Genomic DNA, 19996 nt, shown 5'->3' with positions numbered 1-19996 from the left:
GAGTTTGAATCCAGAACTTTCTGGGTCTGGTTTTTCCTCATTGTGTCCTTTCTATTGCCCTTCCTCTCCTCCGTGTCTCACTACGTCTTGCTTTCGTTTCCTTCCTAGTGACTTACTTACCTTCGTTGTCTTTCCTTTCTTGCTTTTTTGTGATTTCTTTCTCTTTTCTTTCCTTGTGTCCTTCCTTCCTTCCTTCCATGTGACTTACCTCCCTGCCTTGTGTGCTTTTATACCAGGCTTCCTTTTTTCCCTCTGTCCTTCATCCCTTGTATCATACCTCTCTCACTTCCTTCCTTTCTTTCCACCTTGGTGAAGTCTATTATTTCATATTGTAAAATGAAGAACGGTGAACTCTAGAAAGTTGAGTCCGGAAAAACGCTGGAACTTTCACATGAACATATGTGGAAATGCTGCTGTAAACATCCTTCATTTTAATTTGACAGGCCGAGCTTTCATTTTTAATTTTAAAACCAATGTCCTGAAGTACAGACCCAACTCAGTTTGGAATGTGCCTGCTCTTCTTTGGTGTAAATGTCTGTTTAAGGTGTGAGGAATGCAGGAAGCATTCCCAGATAAAGCCATATGGGAGCGGATTAAAGACGAGGCTGCAGCGAGCAGCATCCAGCTGCAATTACTCCCAGCTCTGTCAATGTGGCTTTTCGTCCGCTGAGCCACCGCCACCGTTACACCGAGGCTGCTGCATGTCCCTGTGTGCTCCGTGAGTCCAAATTGCTTCCTAGAGGGAAGAAGATGAAAAGGCAGCACTCTGTTTTATATCTCTATAAGTGCGGGAAGTGACAGACAGAGATGGCTCTTCTGTGGTTTAAGTGAAGGGATGGATTTAGTGAGCGTGAAATGCCCTTTAATCCATATGGGCTTCTGCTTCGTACTGGGCCATGACAGAGATGACACCTCTGCTCCCCACCTCCCAACTCCCCTTCTTTATTCTGCACCACTGCTGTTAATAAGAAGGTGCTCCGCAGAGGCCCACCCTCCTTTGTTGCTGTGTAAATAGCATAATTGCAGGAGTGTTGTAATGAAGTGCGTTTTCTTTCTTTCTCTTTTCTTTCTTATTTCTTCCTTATTTTCACTCTCTCTGCCTCCTTTGCACTCTTCTTCTCCTACTCTCCCGGCCTAATTTCCCTTCCGAACATCATGGCAGAGTCAGACATCCAGGCGGGGACCTGTTGTGTGCACCAGCAGCACTGTGTAATTAAGCCGCTTTTAAAATGCAGGCATAAATAAAAACTAAACGGAGGCCTCCAGTGCCCTTCAACCCTACGCCTTCAAGAAAAGCCAATAATATACTAAGCTAATGAGAGGCGAACCATTGATTCCAGCTCCTCTACAGAGGGTGCTAGCCCTGGATGTGCTCCGATGCAGGCGGGAGTTTTAGCATTGTAATGAGGTTGAAATGAAACACCATGTCCTGAAGCGCTGCAGCCATGTGGGATGAGGCAGAGAGGGCGTTTGTGCCGTTTGGCAGCGCGCTCATTGGGACGCTGCGTGCAGAGAAGTCAGTATTATTGGATAATATTAGAATTGTTTAAATTTTGGCGCGGGGGCCATTTTATGAGGAGGTGAAAGCAGTTCACCTTGTCAGTAAGACATTTGGCACACACATAGCCCGGATTGATCGCCTGGCCATCATCTTCTTCCTTACTTTCCGTCAAATTCCCCTGTTCTCTTTGTTAGGGAGGCTGGACTACAGATGCAAGGGTTTGCATTTATCTGGTACTGTGATAAAATACTGCAACCTAAACCAGAAAAACCTGCACATGCTCTACTACTCTGCAACAATCCTGAGGATGAGTCTCTAATTTGGCAACAAATGCCACACAAGCAGGCACAAAAATTAGGAAAGGTTAATTTAGCAAAACGTACTAAAAGGATTTGCCTTAAACTCTATAAATACATTCAGGGAAATGCCGCAAGGCATTTTTAAAATGATGATAACCTAAAGTGGGCGTGGCTTATAAACAAATATATAAATGTGGCTTTAGAAATAAATAAAAAAATCAGTTTCTCCTAATTAGATAAATGTCTCAGTCAGATAAATGTGTTGAATGGAGCAGAACATTTAATGCCCTCCATCTTTTGGCCTACCTTGAAGTTTGTCTTTGTAGTCCAGGTATTTGTAATTCAATCTACACTTGTAGTTAACTTGTGGTCTTTATCCTACTGCAATGAAGTTGTGCACAGTTGTTCATCACTGGCCTATTTAAACTGAAAAGTATTTTTTAAATCTGTTTTTCTTGTTGGATACATACTAAATTACTTATTGTTGCTAAAGGCTAAACATGATCAAATGTTTTTATTTACAAAATTCCTGTTCTAGAGGCATCTCTCCCTGTCTGGTAATCTAGCTTTTTACCAGACAGAGGCTTGAACTTGTTTTGCCATATTTACAGCAGACTGCCATGGGTGTCCTTATTAGTGTAGAGTCATTTCAGCTTTACGTTGCTTATATTTCTTTAGGCGTTAAACAAATAGCCACTTTCCCAAGTCATTTCTTTCCATCTACCTATTTTTGGGTGAATGATCTACTAAGTCAACAGGCAGGAGACTCAGCATTTGTTAGGGATGGGTAAAACGTGAGACATAGGTAGGGCTACATAACGAGGACTTGGACCCCTTTTATTACTGCTCACATTTCCTTTGTGTTTGTTTCTGTCAAGTCCTGTCTTTGCAGCTTTTGCAAAACCGTATAGGGTTCTAGTTGCTATACAGTGTTGAGACAGATTTCCTTTACAAAAAGGGAGAGAATTGAATATTTCCCCTTTTTACATATATTACTTTTTTGACTTAAAACAACTATAGAGCACGTCTTGTGCAGACAACAAAGTGGACAGGTTGTGACAGTTAGGAAGGGATCATTGCCTCTATTCTCATTCCCCTCTCCCTCCTCTTCTTGCATCTTCAGCTCTGAGACCTACATTGCACTATAATAGCCAGCTGAAAAGAGCACTGCTCGCTCTTTTCAGCTCCCCTCTTCCTCCTCTCTGTGCTTTGTAGATCTCTTTTTTCCTCCTAATTTTAATTTGATTCTGTCTCTTCCTGTATCCTCTCCTCTCTGTATTTATGCGAGCAAGGCCCTGAGCATATTCTAATCTCCCGGTTTCATATTAGTGCCTCGCCTGCAGCACCTTCATTAGTTGTTCAGCTACAGCTCAGGGTGTGTTCGTGCTTCAGCAGCAACAGCACATCTGAATATACATGCAGAGCTGCTGCTTGGATAAGTACCTACACCTGGATGCAGGTTTACATGTGCTGCAAACATGTGATAGTGCCTGCGTGCAATTATGCATGCACTTCTGAACTGGCTTTCTCTGCTCCCCCTCGCTGGTGGTAAGAGCACTGCTGCCACCTGCTGGTTAATAGGAGAACTGCTCAGCCTAAGCAAAGTCACGTAGGACAGCAGCACTGCTCTGGCCTCACAGAGGATGATCTCATCTCCAGTTAGGTGAGCATATCGAGTGCCCTCCCTCCCTAAAACCGGATTGGGTTACAAAGAGGGAAAGAGAGAGAGGAGACGGATCTATACAAGCTTGAATTGCTTAACGAGGAGGACAGTTACCATTAATTATTTACCATGTATGTTATGCACAAGAAATATCTTTCCGTCATCCTCACTACTAATTCTACATAGACCTTTGGATTTAAATCACAAATAGAATGAGGCTGGTCAACCCTCATTTTCCTTATTTATGTTTTTATCTCTCTGCCATTGTCTTTCAGCCTTTATTTTTTAGTTTTGAAAATTTCTTTGGGCATCAAGGGCAGTCAGAGTCCATCCCACTGGTCAAATACATTTAGTTAAATCCAAGGTGTTCAAGCTAGACACTTGATATATAACAGTATAACAAATACTGAATCCATTCAGTCTGTTGTGATTTTGCACACTGACATTTTAACTTGATATATTGTGCAGCTCTACAAAAATTATATAAATATACGTCAGCGTAGGCTGCTCTGCAATGATACTGAATGGATGTTTTGGCCTGAAAGTGGTTCTATAAATAAAGCATATGCTAGAGTATTCCTGTGGGTTTAGAAACAGTAGCCTAGACCTAGCAAGAATATACAAGCAGCAACTACATTTTTGATGGTCACTACATAATTAAACATACATATAAATAAATCTGAATGTTTTCAGTATCTCTGGATCAGTCAACTCCCTTGGACTGATCCGTCTTCACCAATCAAGACATGGTTTGACAAGCCACAATAAAAATTATTTATTGTTTGAGGCTTTGCAGCAGAGATATTATCACATTGATAATAATATTGGGAAATAATAATGTGTGGTAGACATAAGAGGAGTATTATTTTCTTGCCACATTCTTAGAAACTTCATGCATTTATCAAATACTTGTGATTTTGTGTATGACTAATGAATTATAATTATTCTTACATACATGCTGATGAGCAACACGGCTAAGAAAAAAGTAGATCAACGTGACTAATGATGCTGAAGTTGGTATGTGATTCGACATTGCTATTAGGTCAAAGGGCTATTTCCCAGTTTTTTAAAGGAATCTGGACTGCATTTATTATCTTCAGCTCAAAATCTAAGAAACTTGGACTGATCTGAATGTTTTTTATATTACCCTTTCAGTTTCTCCTCAGATGACCCTAATATGGGAGAGTGGAGTATAGTTTAGGAAATTTGCTAACCTTTCTACAGCAGCACACATAAGATTCTTCCTGTAGTTATTGCTTTGTAATATGCTTCATAATGTCTGTTGTAAAAGTCCCATAAAGCTTATTTTGATTCCCTATAATGTTTAATCTCTCCCCCTCTGTGTATTTTCACCTTCAGACAGCAGAAAGCCTACATCGCCACACAGGGACCCCTGGCTGAGACCACCGAGGATTTCTGGAGGATGCTGTGGGAGCACAACTCCACCATCGTGGTCATGCTCACCAAGCTACGAGAAATGGGCCGGGTAATTCTCACGCTTAAAACACCACAGATTCACCACCTGTAAGGCCACCGAACCATTTTAAGCAGCCGATAACCATCTATAACACGTCTGCTCGCCTCAGCTAAGCCTCTATGGCGCTCTGCTCAAATATGAATTCATTCTAGACCAGGACAATAACTGCTGCTCAAAGTTTACCTCCTTATCAGCGTGGCTCACAACAGGCCCGGTTTAAATCAGGTCGCTCCGGTGTCAGATTTGTCAATATCTGGGTGCATTCCAACGGTGCTGATAACTCTAATACACTGCACCTTAAAATGAGACCTGTTACAGTCAGTTTATTCTTCTTCGGCTTTTTATGTTTGCACATCCACCCTGTCTGATAATGTAGCATTCTGATGAATAATCTTTTAACACTTTAAGGGCTATCCCCTTTCTTTTTAATTTACTTAAAGATTTATTTATTTATTTCATAATGCACTTTTATTTTGTGACACTTTTATTTTGTAAAGCTACTTTACGTATTTCCGTTACTTTTACTTTTTAACCTCGTTTTTCATTTTAAGCTCTTTTTATTTCATGTTCTTATATCCAAATGAAGGAGATAAGGAGATTTACCAAAAGCGTCAAATCACTCCTAAAGTCTGTAGAACCATTTTAATTCGCCATCAAATTAATTTTTGCGGTTTCTGCTGACGATTTAGGTGATTCTGACATTCTGACTCAGCTGCAATTTAGAGCTTTTATCACCCTCTCAACCATAAGCGCAGCTGAGCGCAATAAAAGCCCTCATGAACACTAACAAATTATGTAAATATTTATCACCAAAGATGAATCGGTTTTTCTAAACCATAGATTAGTCTTTTGGGATACTGTTGTGAGCAGAGAGACATTTCCATCACTGAAAGTGATTAATAACTTCCAGTAACCCACACTTGTTCACCAGGCAGTCATTAAGTAAAAGTAAACGTTTTGGGTTTATTTTTTGCCTAAAAAGACTTAGTTAAAAAAAAAAATGTTTCTTCTTTTTTTTCTGCTTGCAGGAGAAGTGCCATCAGTACTGGCCAGCAGAGCGTTCTGCCAGGTACCAGTACTTTGTGGTGGATCCAATGGCTGAGTACAATATGCCTCAGTACATCCTCAGAGAATTCAAAGTCACAGATGCCAGGGTACGTCGGATCGCTCACTGAGAAAAAGAGTTTGTGGGCTCGCTTGAAAATTTATAGCAATTCTCGGAAATCCAAGCCTCCAACCAGAATCCTTATTTTCGGTCCCATCAAAAACAGCAGCAGTGTTGCTAAATGTTAGGAACTATACAGAGGTGATCAGAACATGTCCCGTGTTATTTTACCTGACAGGCTGACACCCAAAGAAAGTGTCGTGTTTACCTAGATTTAGAAACAGTAGGCTTGCTCTACAGCTTGTCTGTGGTGTGTGTGGATGTGTGTGATTGCTGTGGAAATACATGAAAAGCACAGCCTTCGGTCCCTGAGGGGACCAGTACTGGAAGTCCCTGTGATGCAGTAGTTTCATTGTGCTATAAATATACTTCAGTGTCATCTGAAGGCTCCCACTGCTGCAATGCTCTAATCCCACATTCACTTCCTCTTTTATATACATCTGGCTTTTTTTCATGGTTTCACAGTCTTGTGAAAACATGTAGGCCACTCGATTTGCATAAATATGAAACAAGAGGCAGATTCTGGATGGACTTATGGGTTCTGTTAAAATTATGTATCGTTCTGCATCTGAGCTGCAGCCCTGCTGGTTTTATCTCCCATCTTGGCTGTGGGCTTTATTTCAGTCGCATCTCAGGTGGAAATTAGATGATGAGTTGCTTCTGTGGGGTTAGATGCACTCACAGATCTCAACCTGGACACCTCTGCGTTGCTGTAAATTCACTTCATAGAGAGCTATTAGAAATGAACAGCCCAGTTTCATTAAGCCACAGAACGGGCCTGTTTAACCTCACTGCACATTGATATGCGTGCCCCTCAGGATGGACAATCCAGAACAATCCGCCAGTTCCAGTTCACCGACTGGCCCGAGCAGGGAGTGCCAAAAACTGGAGAGGGCTTCATCGATTTCATTGGACAAGTGCACAAAACTAAGGAGCAGTTTGGACAGGACGGACCAATCACTGTGCACTGCAGGTGAGAAAGACTAAATATTAAATATCCACTGATTTATGTAAGATGTTAATAACAAACAACTGCATTTGTGGTCAGAAGTTTGTGCCATTCTTTCTTCAGGGAGAAACCATTTTATAAAAACAGGAACTGGATACACAAGTTTGAGCTTATTCAAGGTTTTCTCTAATCCACACATAAAGGCTCATATATTTTCATACACCCTTGCAGCCTACATGGGCCTTAACAGGTTGCACCTCTGCTTCATGTTTTCTGTAGCCATTAACATGTTTCTGGCAACATGTTTGACCACTCTCCTTGTTAGTTAGTTGAGCTCATTTAAACGGTTGATTTCCTGGAACAGACTCTTTTAAACACAGTCCACACATTTTCCACAGGACTGAGGTCAGCGCTATTCCAGAAGCTAAATATTAGCCTGTTTGATGCATTTTGAAGGTAACTTTGGTGCCTATCTGGGATTATTGTGGTGTTAGAAATCCCAACTATGTCCAAGTTTCAACTATCAAGCTGTAGATCTCAGGTAAAATAAATAGATTGGGGTATTCCTACTTCATTATTCCTTGTACCTTGCCATGAAACAAACCCCGCAGCAGGATGCTGCTGTGCTTCACACAGTTTTCTTAGGTTTCAGAGACTCACCTTGACTCCTCGTTGTTTAAAACGGGCTTCCGGGTGGACAGTGACACTGGTGGTGCTGCGGATTCCAGTTTTTACAAGACTGGGGTCTCAGTGGTTCCTAAACAGGTTTTTGTTTGACTGGTTAAAGGTTTTGGGTCCGATGGAGGAAAACTAAACTAAAATCGGGTGTTTCCACAGAATGTACACATCTATATAAAATTGCTAAAGTTAATTAGAAGTTGGGTCCGACTGTTGAGACGGACTTGAACAAAGCAGCTAAGGAGCAGAATTTAATTACATTTTCACAAAGCATGCAGCGAGACCATCATCATCCCTGACCCTGGTCTGATCATCAGATCAGACCAGGGTTAGAAAGGGAACAGACCGACAGGAGACGCTCTGCTCCACCTTTTTAAACATGCTTGTTTCTTAGTGATCTATTGATTTGGGTTTTAATCATGTAGAACCTTCCAAAGTCGTCATCATCTCTAACAGTCTTCTACTCAACATTCATCATTTAGATTCATGGCCTCCTTGGTAATCACTCTAAATTTTATGTGCTTCATTGTGAGCCGTTGCTAATGTACCTGCAGTGCCTCCCCTCCAGAGTTCAGTAAACCAAATGTAATAACTCTCAAATGAAAGACTAGAGCTTTTTATGTTTTTTTATGGGTTTTTTTGCCTTATGAGAAACTTAAAGCATCAATCATGTGAGATTTAATTTCATGGTAAATGCAGTAATGATTATCTGTGTGCGTTTCCACAGTGCCGGGGTAGGCAGGACAGGAGTTTTCATCACCCTCAGCATCGTGCTGGAGCGGATGAGGTACGAGGGAGTGGTAGACCTCTTCCAGACGGTGAAGACGTTGCGCACCCAGCGGCCTGCCATGGTGCAAACTGAGGTCAGGACAACGTGCTGATGCTCAGGATATTCTTCAGACTAATCCAGACTCTGACAAGATGTTGTTTGAAAGTTAATGTTGTATAGGTCTGATATTTAAGGCTGATGGTGGCCAAAGTGTCCTCTTTTAAAAGATGGGCTGCACAAAAACAAAGACTTGGTGACAAATCCCCCTTTAATAGAGGCTTTAGTGGTGCATCAGAAATCCCACAACAAACTCATGTGGTATTACAGCAGCTTTTCTGATTGTTGTCAAGCAAATCCATAGACCCTGTAGCAGGGAAAGGATATTAAAATAGTCTTAAGGTGAATTTAAATGGGTTTTTTATAGGTTTGCAAAAAGACTCCTAACAATATCCATACAAATTATAATCACAAACTTTAATCTATTTCACTGGGGTTTATGTGATCGATCAATACATAGCAGAGCATATTTGTGGAGTGGAAGAAAAGGAAACATGTTTTCAGGGTATTTCTTTACTAAACACTGAAATGTATGCTAATTTTTTCCTCAAGCTTAGTTGAATTGGTTGGAAACTGCAATTATTAAGTCTTGCCACAAATTCTTAGCTGGATTTAGATTAGTTCAAATCAACATGCTGTGATTTAAATATATCCCATTGTAGCTCAGATTGATGAACTTCCGACTCAGTCTCAAGTCTTTTGCAGCTTCTAACAGGTTTTCTTCTGGGATTGTCCTGTAAATAATAGCTCCTCCTGTCTTCCCAACAGCTGTTTCCAGCTTCTCTGTCCATGCTGAAGAAAAGCATCCCACAGCATGATGCCACAATCACCATGTCTTACCTTTGGGTTGGTGTTTTCATGATGATGTGCAGTGTTCTTTGACCAGAGCACCTTCTTCTTTGTGTTTGCCGCATCCCTTACATTGCTTGTGGCAAGCAGAACTTCTCGGAACATTGTTTTAAACCTCTCCACACCTTTATCCCCGTCCTGTCTGTTATCTTTCTTGGACTTCATGAGGATCCACCCCCATGGTGGTGGCAGCATCATGCCACCACCATTAGAGTTTGGACGGTATGTTCCTTGGTCTTCACGAGGTTCTCTAAAAAACCTCTGAGGGCTTCACAGCTGGATTTACAGGTCCTTCTCAAAATATTAGCATATTGTGATAAAGTTAATTATTTCCCATAATGTAATGATGAAAATTTAACATTCATATATTTTAGATTCATTGCACACTAACTGAAATATTTCAGGTCTTTTATTGTCTTAATACGGATGATTTTGGCATACAGCTCATGAAAACCCAAAATCCCTATCTCACAAAATTTGCATATTTCATCCGACCAATAAAAGAAAAGTGTTTTTAATACAAAAAACGTCAACCTTCAAATAATCATGTACAGTTATGCACTCAATACTTGGTCGGGAATCCTTTTGCAGAAATGACTGCTTCAATGCGGCGTGGCATGGAGGCAATCAGCCTGTGGCACTGCTGAGGTCTTATGGAGGCCCAGGATGCTTCGATAGCGGCCTTTAGCTCATCCAGAGTGTTGGGTCTTGAGTCTCTCAACGTTCTCTTCACAATATCCCACAGATTCTCTATGGGGTTCAGGTCAGGAGAGTTGGCAGGCCAATTGAGCACAGTGATACCATGGTCAGTAAACCATTTACCAGTGGTTTTGGCACTGTGAGCAGGTGCCAGGTCGTGCTGAAAAATGAAATCTTCATCTCCATAAAGCTTTTCAGCAGATGGAAGCATGAAGTGCTCCAAAATCTCCTGATAGCTAGCTGCATTGACCCTGCCCTTGATAAAACACAGTGGACCAACACCAGCAGCTGACACGGCACCCCAGACCATCACTGACTGTGGGTACTTGACACTGGACTTCTGGCATTTCCTTCTCCCCAGTCTTCCTCCAGACTCTGACACCTTGATTTCTGAATGACATGCAGAATTTGCTTTCATCCGAAAAAAGTACTTTGGACCACTGAGCAACAGTCCAGTGCTGCTTCTATGTAGCCCAGGTCAGGCGCTTCTGCCGCTGTTTCTGGTTCAAAAGTGGCTTGACCTGGGGAATGCGGCACCTGTAGCCCATTTCCTGCACATGCCTGTGCACGGTGGCTCTGGATGTTTCTACTCCAGACTCAGTCCACTGCTTCCGCAGGTCCCCCAAGGTTTGGAATCGGCCCTTCTCCACAATCTTCCTCAGGGTCCGGTCACCTCTTCTCGTTGTGCAGCGTTTTCTGCCACACCTTTTCCTTTCCACAGACTTCCCACTGAGGTGCCTTGATACAGCACTCTGGGAACAGCCTATTAGTTCAGAAATTTCTTTCTGTGTCTTACCCTCTTGCTTGAGGGTGTCAATAGTGGCCTTCTGGACAGCAGTCAGGTCGGCAGTCTTACCCATGATTGGGGTTTGGAGTGATGAACCAGGCTGGGAGTTTTAAAGGCCTCAGGAATCTTTTGCAGGTGTTTAGAGTTAACTTGTTGATTCAGATGATTAGGTTCATAGCTCGTTTAGAGACCCTTTTAATGATATGCTAATTTTGTGAGATAGGAATTTTGGGTTTTCATGAGCTGTATGCCAAAATCATCCGTATTAAGACAATAAAAGACCTGAAATATTTCAGTTAGTGTGCAATGAATCTAAAATATATGAATGTTAAATTTTCATCATGACATTATGGAAAATAATGAACTTTATCACAATATGCTAATTTTTTGAGAAGGACCTGTATACTCAGAATGAATTACCAATTAGGTGGCTTAGACTGGTTATAATTTAGGGCTGAAATATTATGTATGTCAACTGCTTCTCCTTCCTTCCAAGTCACAATTATGCTCTACCCGGTGTTGGTCTACCACATAAAATACCACAGTTCCGTCCAACTATGAATAATCACAAGGCACTGCAGCAGGGCACTGGGCTACGAGTTGATTTGTAGGGGAATCAGAACACTTGCTCACTGCCTTCTTCTTCCCTTTAGGACCAGTACCAGCTGTGCTACAGGGCAGCACTGGAGTACCTGGGAAGCTTTGACCACTATGCAACGTAACCACTCCCACCGAAGCAGCTTTCCCCGGTCAGACCTCTCAGGAGTGTGCCAAGTGTCCCATCTCAGCCGCCATCCTTCCAATCACTTGACCCCCCCACCCAAACCCTCGACCCCTGGCTCCTGCCTCGCAGCTACCGGAGAGGTGGAGAACGGGCCGAGTTTGCCGTCATTCGTCAAGGGTTTTTTCAACCAATTACAGAGATATACGTCGAGATCACCAACCGCCCAATATTTTTGCTTTAATGATGACAGAAACATCAGAGACTATGACAAACATGACAACTCTTGTACAGACGTGACAGAGCAGACTCCCGTCGAAGCCAAACCTCCCTGATTGTCAAAGGCTACTGGTAGCACAAAGAGAGCATCCTCTCAGTTTTCATTTTGTCAATATGATTCATTAAGACAAGTTATTGTTTAATATACTTTTATGTGTTGTTTTTAATTAATCGTTTTAACACCAGACATTTCTTTATCGTCACAAACTGCTCAGAGTGGAACAAGCATTATATTCATAATTGTTTTTAGGGTACTTTAGCACACAGGGACATGTGTTTTTAACATGTCTCTCGATACTAATGCAAGAGGACCACTGTTCTCTAAGCTGCTGTCAGGATTCTTTCACCACAGGATGTTTCTTTGTTTTATGTTCTAAAAGTTCCTTATGGTCGTTGTCAGTTCAACAACTCCAATTGCCTTTTTCACTTGCCGTTACGAAAATCAACTTTGAGATTTGATTCGAGAATACAGACTTGCTGTAGTCGTCCCTCTGTAATCGCAGCAGATAGCTGAAACACAAGTCAAAAGAGGTGCACCGAAATGCGAAGCACATTATTTCTGTTAATGTTTTTTTTTAAGGTTTGTTTTTCATCAGAAGCCTATGGCATTGAGGCCTTCATGCTCCACAGCGGAGAACTTACCTGAAGAGAGCAGGCTTTTGTACCTAAAGCGTTGGCGAGGGGAAAATATAAACTCACGATCTCTGAATAAAAGTCGAGATGCTCTTCAAGTTCCTCCCCGTCGCCTCACTTGCGGCTGAGCCCGGTGGGGTTTGCCGGGGTCGGAGTGACGCGGAGCGGAAGTGGTTCGTTATGGGTTGGGGAGCAGAGCCATCAGCATTGGTACTTGTACAGAATCAACCATTCCTACAGAGGGACAGAAACTCAGCCCTTTGGATTGAAACCTGATATTTTATACAGAAATAAAACTATAAATATATATATATACACATATATATAATTATGACTGATTATATATATGTACAATTACACAGATATATACACAGCTTCAAAAATATATTGTTAGAAAGGAATAATTCTGCTGATCTACCTAGAGACACTTCAGAGAGCCTGCTGTCCTAGAGTGTGTATTAATGGAGACACCATTGTATCTACTGTACTACCATTGTAACTTCAACAGCTGGTTGTCCACGTGAGGAAACAGCACAACCTCCCCCCCCCCAACCATCATCAAATCGGGCAAGCACACACCTACTACATGACCCACGGAACCAGGACCGGATCGGGGGGGGGGGACTTGAAAAACGTTGGCAAAAACAAAAAAATGTTCATATCTACCTTGTGAATGCTTAGTGCTGTAGGGGTTCAATCTGTTGTACACACAGTCTGTTTTCTATCTGTTGATAAAGAACTGGAACTAAAGAATCATGTTGATGAAAAAGAAAAACCTTGATGTTAATAAAGTTAAATAATTGGGTTTTTGTACAAAGAACGGCTTTGGATGCTTTGATTCTTGATTTGAAATCTTACAACACATGCATGGTAAAAGTATGTACACCTCAAAATGGTTTTCAGTTTTGCTTCTGCACCAAACAACCACAGGAAGGTTTGTCTGATTTATTTGCCAATCATTTCCAAAAAATGCTTTTGAGTTTTTAATGTGACCTTTCTCTGTGTAAAAAGCCTTAAATGTCATTTAGTCTTTTGTTGTATGAGTATAATCTCAGGCTGAACCATTCTTTGATGTGGACTTTTATTCAGAGAAGAAGAAGAATCACTAACAGTTCCTATAAAATAAATGTAACTAAAGCATTTTTGTAAAATAAAAACACTCAATTAAACACTTAATCAAAATGATTTTTGCCCTTCCACATTGGCTCTTATCTTTAAACAAACATTATATAGAAACAGGCAATGTTTGTTAACTACATATGATTCAGCAGTTCTCCTGTAGCTAAAGGAACAAGGTTTTATCTTCGATCCTTTTGTCATTTTATTTCTGATTTATACTTAAATGGGTTTCATAAATGTTTCTTATTTTCTCCAAATATAGAAATGACTCAATTAGCCAAATTTAATGAAACAAAGTTTTGATTTTTTTGTTCTAAAATGTAAAAACAGAAACATTTTACATAAAAAATGTTTACAATGATGAAAACCAAATGATAGTTTGGAAGCGGAAGTTAAAATTGCTCTTTGAAAAAAAAGAAAGATTGATTACCCCTGGTTTAGGAACTTTTAACTGGTAATCCACAATATCTGGTTTAACTAGCGTTTAAATACTCAACATTTAGAACAAAGTGTGACAAACGCTGTAAGGAGCAGAGCTGCACGATATGAGGAAAACATTTGATTACGATACTACTGCTGAATATTGCAATGACTAACCCACATTTTTCGGACTCTCTTCCTTCATCACAAGGTCCCGCCACGCTTTGTGAGCTTTAGCATCTCAGCTGCTAAAGATATGCAATAAGAATAGGCAGCGAGGCTACTGAAAGTTTATCCAAATAAATATTGACATTCTTTATAATTAATATCCTACCAAATATTTCATTCAAGCCATGATATTAAGATGGCGATTTGATATACTGTGCAGCTCTAGAAAGAAAGATAACACGGGAGGTCCAAACCTCACTGTTAAACTGCAGCAAACCTTCACTTTTATTACCACTGCAATAAAAAAAGTTATTTTAAAAAACAAACCTTTAACAGGGGAGCCCATAAGTGTAGATGGCACAGTAAACAGTCCTTTCTTAGAGAAAAATACTATTATTTACCAAATAGACAAAGTCATCTTAACCCTCCATATGAGCAACGTTTTCAGAGCTTTCAGCCACGTCTACCAGTCTGCTGCAGACGAACAGAGTCTGCTTAGTTGTCATGATGATGGCTTAGTCATTTCTTAAAAGACAGTCTCTGGTGATTTCACATCTGAGCGACAGCATAATTTCTGTTTTTGTCTTTGGTCTCCTCACATGTCTGGTGTGGCTGAGCTGTCCTTGGGAAAAGTAGGGCTATCTGTTTCCGTGCACCACTAAGAAATGGGCTGAATCTCAATCTGATAACATTTGAAATGTGTTCTGCTGATACCACACAGTGCCTTGAAAAAGAATCCCCTCTGCCCAACTTGGATTTTTACTTATTTTGTGACATTCCAACCTGTAATTTAAATGCGTTTAATCTTATTCAATGTGATGGACCTGCTCAAAATGATCCAAGTTAGTGAAGTGAAACATAGTCAAAAGTACACTAATGGTAATATCACTTTTCCAAAAACGAAAATGGGTCCTGTATTTCGACAAACCAATCAGGTTTGTGCCTTTAATGGTATTCAGCAGAAATGTTGGTGTTATTTCCCTTCAGGGCCGGCGTGATGATATTTAAGCTTCTGGCGACGTCACGCAGGAGGGGTTTCCCCGTAGTGAGACACGAAACAAATGCTATGAAAGAGAACCTCGAGATCTCCCCTTGATGGATGTGGACAACAGTCAACCAGAAACATGTGGAGGCGACTAGTTTCATTACTTCCAATTTGAAAGCTCAATGACCAACTAGTTTCTTTATGCATACTGCTATGCGTACAAAAACTAGTACTGTTTGTCTGCGACCCAACTTACCTGTCCTGTTCCATGTTCAAATACCAGTGACATTTGCTAACTTGTATGCTACGCTAATTAGTATTTTTTTTACTTTTTAACCTTGCAGCAACATGTTAACTTGAGGATGTTGCTACTTGTTATACATCAATCAGAACTACTTTGGTCTGAAGGCCTTTTCCACTGTAACGTTTCAAACTGTTCTCAGCAGTGCAGTATAGTTTGAATGTATTACCTTCTGCAAACTATCTGGAATGAAAAAACATCTAAGAGACAATGACAAACACTGTTGATTCAAGTGTCTTAAAGCTCGCCTTAGGAGGAATCTTAAGGAATAATGAGTCACTGAAATGTTTCATATTTTCAAGCAGCTCTAGTATTTTGCCATGGAAACACCGCTGCCATTAAAACATGACAAGAATCCACAGACTTAGAATAACTAAAAACTACTTTATCGATATATTTCATGCATTTTGGGTTTGGTACTCCATCTACTCTCATCTCCACTGCCTTCAGTGCTGCAAACGCACCATCGTCTGTGCGTCTCTATCATGCATGTATCATACAAATGAACAAGGACTTTGCCTGAAACAGATGAATGTAAGTGATGGATTTGCAGCAGCAGGGGCCTGCCGACTAGGATGAAACATAGATCTGAGGACACGAGAACACAAGCTGAACGTCAAGCTGGATTTTTTTTTTTGAACACTTAAATGCTTCAATAGACCACACAGCATTGTATACGTTGGAATTAAGCAGAATCACATTTCCGATTCAATTGTGCGCTCGGCTCGGAGCAGCACTGCAGAAATTCACACCTCTAATGGTGTTGCTGCTCTTTTGTGTCAGCGCGCCACTGTTATCTCTGCTGTGGAGAGCAGAGCTTAGTTTTAGTGCTAATAATATTCAGTTCATGACAGCTAATAGCATGCCCACATGAAGCTGATTTACAGCAGTAAATTGTTTTGACTGCAAGATCTCCCTGTTTGTGGGGCTGCATTGTTTAGGGCAGAATTCTGGCTGTGGCATTTTACAAAATGTTGTTTTGGATACCACACAAGCAACTGGCATCACTGTGGCTGGATAAACAAACTTCACGCATACCGTTTTACACCTCTGCAGCAGTTTTAATTATTCTCTTTCAGAATATCTGTATTTTAGGTGGAAAAACCCAGAAACAACATCCTTAGGAGGCACAATGATTCATCTAAATGGGTAAGGAAATTTAGAACCGTAGGTCTGATTGATTTACGCTGCTGGTTTTTAACAGCACACTGGATTACGTGTTGGGTCATGTGTCGTAGAAATGGCGCACAGTCTAACCAAGATGCAGAAGACCGTGAAGCTGAGTTACTCTGCTTGAAGATTAAAGACCACCTGGAGGAAATGTTCTCTGACAGTCACCTGGCAGAGGACGGCTTCCTGCTAAAACACATGCAGAAGAACAAGCAGGGTTACGTCAGCCTCAAGCTACTCACTTGTCTGAAAAAGGTAAACGTACTTCTCAGTTGTGTGTGCTCTCTGAACCCGTTTGAATGAAAACAATCCAATAAAAATGCAAACAAAGCTAAAATGTAACATATTTGACACAGATAAAGGCCCTGACCACAAACTGGTACATGACCCTGGCAGCTGCAGAGTGCTCAGACCTGCTGGAGTTGAACGAGGAATGCACCAAGGTTCGACGCAAAGAGCCTCTTCCTCAATGGCTAATGTGCTCCCCGACCAGCCGGCTCCTCCTCATCTGGAACCCTTCCGAGGAGCAGAGTGGAGAAGACGCAACGGAATCAGGGCAGCCTTCGCTCTTACTGAGCATCCTCCAGAAGTTTGACATTCCTGGTGACGTCGCTTCAGTCTGGATCCTGCATCCTGGAGAGGAGCTTCCCAAAGAGCTGCAATGCTACGCCAAACGTCACAAAGTGCTCAGCCAGCTTTTGTGTGCCGTAATGAAGTTTAATAGTTTGGAGTCGGTTCGTAGGGGCTTCAGCTCTCTCAGAGAAGAAAAGACTGATAGGAGGGGTCTGTGTGTGGTGCCTTTGGGTTGGCAATCAATGCAGGGCATCAACAACTTTGAACCATCTGAGAAGAACAAAGTGGACGGCACATGTTCTAAGGGACATTCTCAGGAAATCTCTCTGATTTTGGTCCAGCAGGATCGTCCCGCACCTCTCAAGTTTTCTGAAGAAACTGCAGAAGCGCATCATCCTCAAGCACACCAGGATAACTCCAGCTGCAGTGAAAAGTCATTGCGGGGATTAACTAAGAGGTACAGCTGGACAGATTGGTGCTCCGGAGACCGTAATACGCAGATTTCTCAGTGCCCGTGGGTACTGAAGCGCAAATCTGCAGCCAGTGCAGCAAAGCCAGAGATGGCTGAGCACCTGAACATAGCCGGCTTAATATTAAAAATCCTGCGTCAGCCCTTGGGCCCTGATGATACCAAGAGCTTTCAAGCCAGAAGGCAGAGATCCAACTTTCTTTGATGAGAGACCCTTAGTGGAGATCTAAAAGGAGACAGAGCTAAAAAAAAAAATAGTCAAAAGCTGCGACAAGAAGACAGAAAATTTGTTTCCATTAAAGAAAATGAGGTTCTGCTGATGAATGTTCAGTCATTTCTGCATGTAGTTAGGAACCACTAACAGATGAGGGCAGCATTTACTTGTGCTTAATAGACTATTTCCTGACACTTTGTTCAGTTTATCGTGCTTTTATACAGTCGGTTTTATTGCAATTAAACAAAATGGAATACATATGACAAAAGGGGAAAAATAGTGTATCCTGGGCTGAAGCAGAAGGATCTGAAGTGTCCAAATGAAGGGTGCTCAGGAAAGATTAGCAGAGTCTTCACCTCTTGGCCTCAGCTCTTCTGGTCACAGCAGCAAATTGCCCTGTATATTTGTTTCTCAGCCAGGAGCCATTTACATTACCAGCTTTCTCAGGCAAAATGTGGTCGTATTTAGACACAAAAAACTCAAAGCCCTCATTATACTTCTTCATCCTTTGCAGGGATGTCTGTTTAGACTTGGGGTCTTTGGAAAGTAGCTTTCCACTCACTAAGATGATAGTTTGGCAAAAGGGCCACTTGTCCAATCGTCAAACCACACATTGCGCAAGACGAGCAGAGCAACAATGCTTGGGCCTGATTTCCAGCCATTTTAATGACACCTCGACTGCAATGGTTTGTTTATAGTGTTACTGATTGAGGGCTTCCTTAAAATCTTGCCCGAACCTAAACAAAATGTGTTTCTTCACTCGTCCACGCCCTGTGGAAAACGTTCAATCTACTGCATATGGATCTCAAATCATATAAAGATTGAAAGCCTTCTTTGTTTATTTTTCTTCATTCTTGTGTGTTCAAACGCCAATGTCTTTGTGACTAATGCAATCTCAGCTGCTGAGAGAGACCCAGTGTATACAGACCCAGTGTTTGACTTGCAACCGTCTCTTACTTGATTCTGCAATTAACAGCTGTTGGAGTTTAAAAAACAGCCAAGGCTGGGCTACTTACACATCTGTGAACAATATGTATAGAGAAGAAATGTTCCTGCCTGATGTTAGGAAATGTTTCTGTGCCGATGGATCCCTTTCAAGGCTACAAAAGCATGACCTCTCCCGCTAACTGGAAGACATGTGTTTACATATGCAGCTCGGACCCACAACCGAACCTTGTGCCAAAGTTAGAATGAACAATCGTTTTTATTTCGTGTTTTAAGAGGTGGGATTGAGTGGATTTACACCTGCTGACTGCCAGGAAATAATCCCAAGTGTGGAGAAAGATGAGGAGCTCTTTCTTCATTTCTTGGCACACAGTTGGTCTCCGTTACACTCCAAACAATAAGATCAATCTACTTTTTTATAACAGGAACCGCTTCAGTAAATACTAACATTTCCAAGTACCGCCAAACCGATCCACATTTTTAAATACTCATTGAACAGGTCTGGACTTTTTTAGTTAGTTGCGTTTTCATGTCTGGTTGCAACATGTTTGTTTGTACTGGAATCAGAATTTATAAGTTGGACGTTAGAAAATAATAAATGGAAAGATCCCCTGAAGTTTGCATTTTAGGTAGAAAAGTGGAGGGTTTGTCTCAATCTGATTTGGCTCCTGCATGTTAAAATACAATAATGGCTGCAGTAGTAATTGTAGTAGTAGTTGTCTTTTAAGTACGTGACAATATTTGTAGGTAGTAGTAGCAGCACAGCCCTGTTTTCTGACTGGTACTAGGATTCAGTTAAATTGGTTTAGTCCAGATTCCCACTAAGAAGGCAGCAGCAGTTGTTCTTGGTTCACAGTGGTCCACTTCAGTTTATACTGGAGGTTCTCCTGTTTAATTAGTAAATGGGCCGAACTTGTCTAGAGCTTTCCCAGTTACACTCAATGTGTTTTTTTTTTTTACCCAAGAGCCACACATTCTTGCAGTTATTCAAACTGATAGACAATCTGGGGGATTAAGCGCCTCACTGTTTTTTTTAAAATAAAAGCCAAAAAATATATATTCTGTATATATCAATCAGATTTGCATGTTTGGTTTAAGGATTTTAC

At 41.3% G+C, this 19996-nt stretch overlaps 2 protein-coding genes and 1 long non-coding RNA gene across 22 annotated transcripts in view; 2 read left to right on the top strand and 1 right to left on the bottom strand.

Moving 5' to 3' along the window:
• The window catches only part of ptprfb (protein tyrosine phosphatase receptor type Fb), a 264671-nt gene extending 250960 nt beyond the window's left edge, over positions 1 to 13711 (top strand). For all 18 annotated transcript variants that reach the window (XM_047368403.1, XM_047368398.1, XM_047368400.1 and 15 more), the window contains 5 exons: positions 4823 to 4949; positions 5969 to 6094; positions 6924 to 7078; positions 8460 to 8595; positions 11547 to 13711. In XM_047368403.1, the coding sequence (XP_047224359.1) occupies positions 4823 to 4949; positions 5969 to 6094; positions 6924 to 7078; positions 8460 to 8595; positions 11547 to 11615 (613 nt within the window). In that variant the 3' untranslated portion in view covers positions 11616 to 13711. The remainder of the gene's footprint in view (positions 1 to 4822; positions 4950 to 5968; positions 6095 to 6923; positions 7079 to 8459; positions 8596 to 11546) is intronic.
• LOC124870028 overlaps positions 1 to 19996 on the bottom strand; it is a 105313-nt gene that overhangs the window by 28950 nt on the left and 56367 nt on the right. For all 3 annotated transcript variants that reach the window (XR_007038706.1, XR_007038705.1, XR_007038707.1), the window contains one exon: positions 16737 to 16878. This is a non-coding gene — a long non-coding RNA (uncharacterized LOC124870028). The remainder of the gene's footprint in view (positions 1 to 16736; positions 16879 to 19996) is intronic.
• Positions 16509 to 18051, top strand: LOC124870026 (la-related protein 6-like). The gene is made up of 3 exons (XM_047368418.1): positions 16509 to 16668; positions 16758 to 16944; positions 17046 to 18051. Exons 1-3 carry the CDS (start codon positions 16652 to 16654, stop codon positions 17934 to 17936), a joined length of 1095 nt encoding a protein of 364 aa, XP_047224374.1. The 5' UTR covers positions 16509 to 16651; the 3' UTR covers positions 17937 to 18051.

Source organism: Girardinichthys multiradiatus, chromosome 6 (genome assembly GCF_021462225.1).
Source record: "Girardinichthys multiradiatus isolate DD_20200921_A chromosome 6, DD_fGirMul_XY1, whole genome shotgun sequence".
Lineage (NCBI taxonomy): Eukaryota > Metazoa > Chordata > Actinopteri > Cyprinodontiformes > Goodeidae > Girardinichthys > Girardinichthys multiradiatus.
This window is presented reverse-complemented; position numbering and strand designations above follow the sequence as displayed.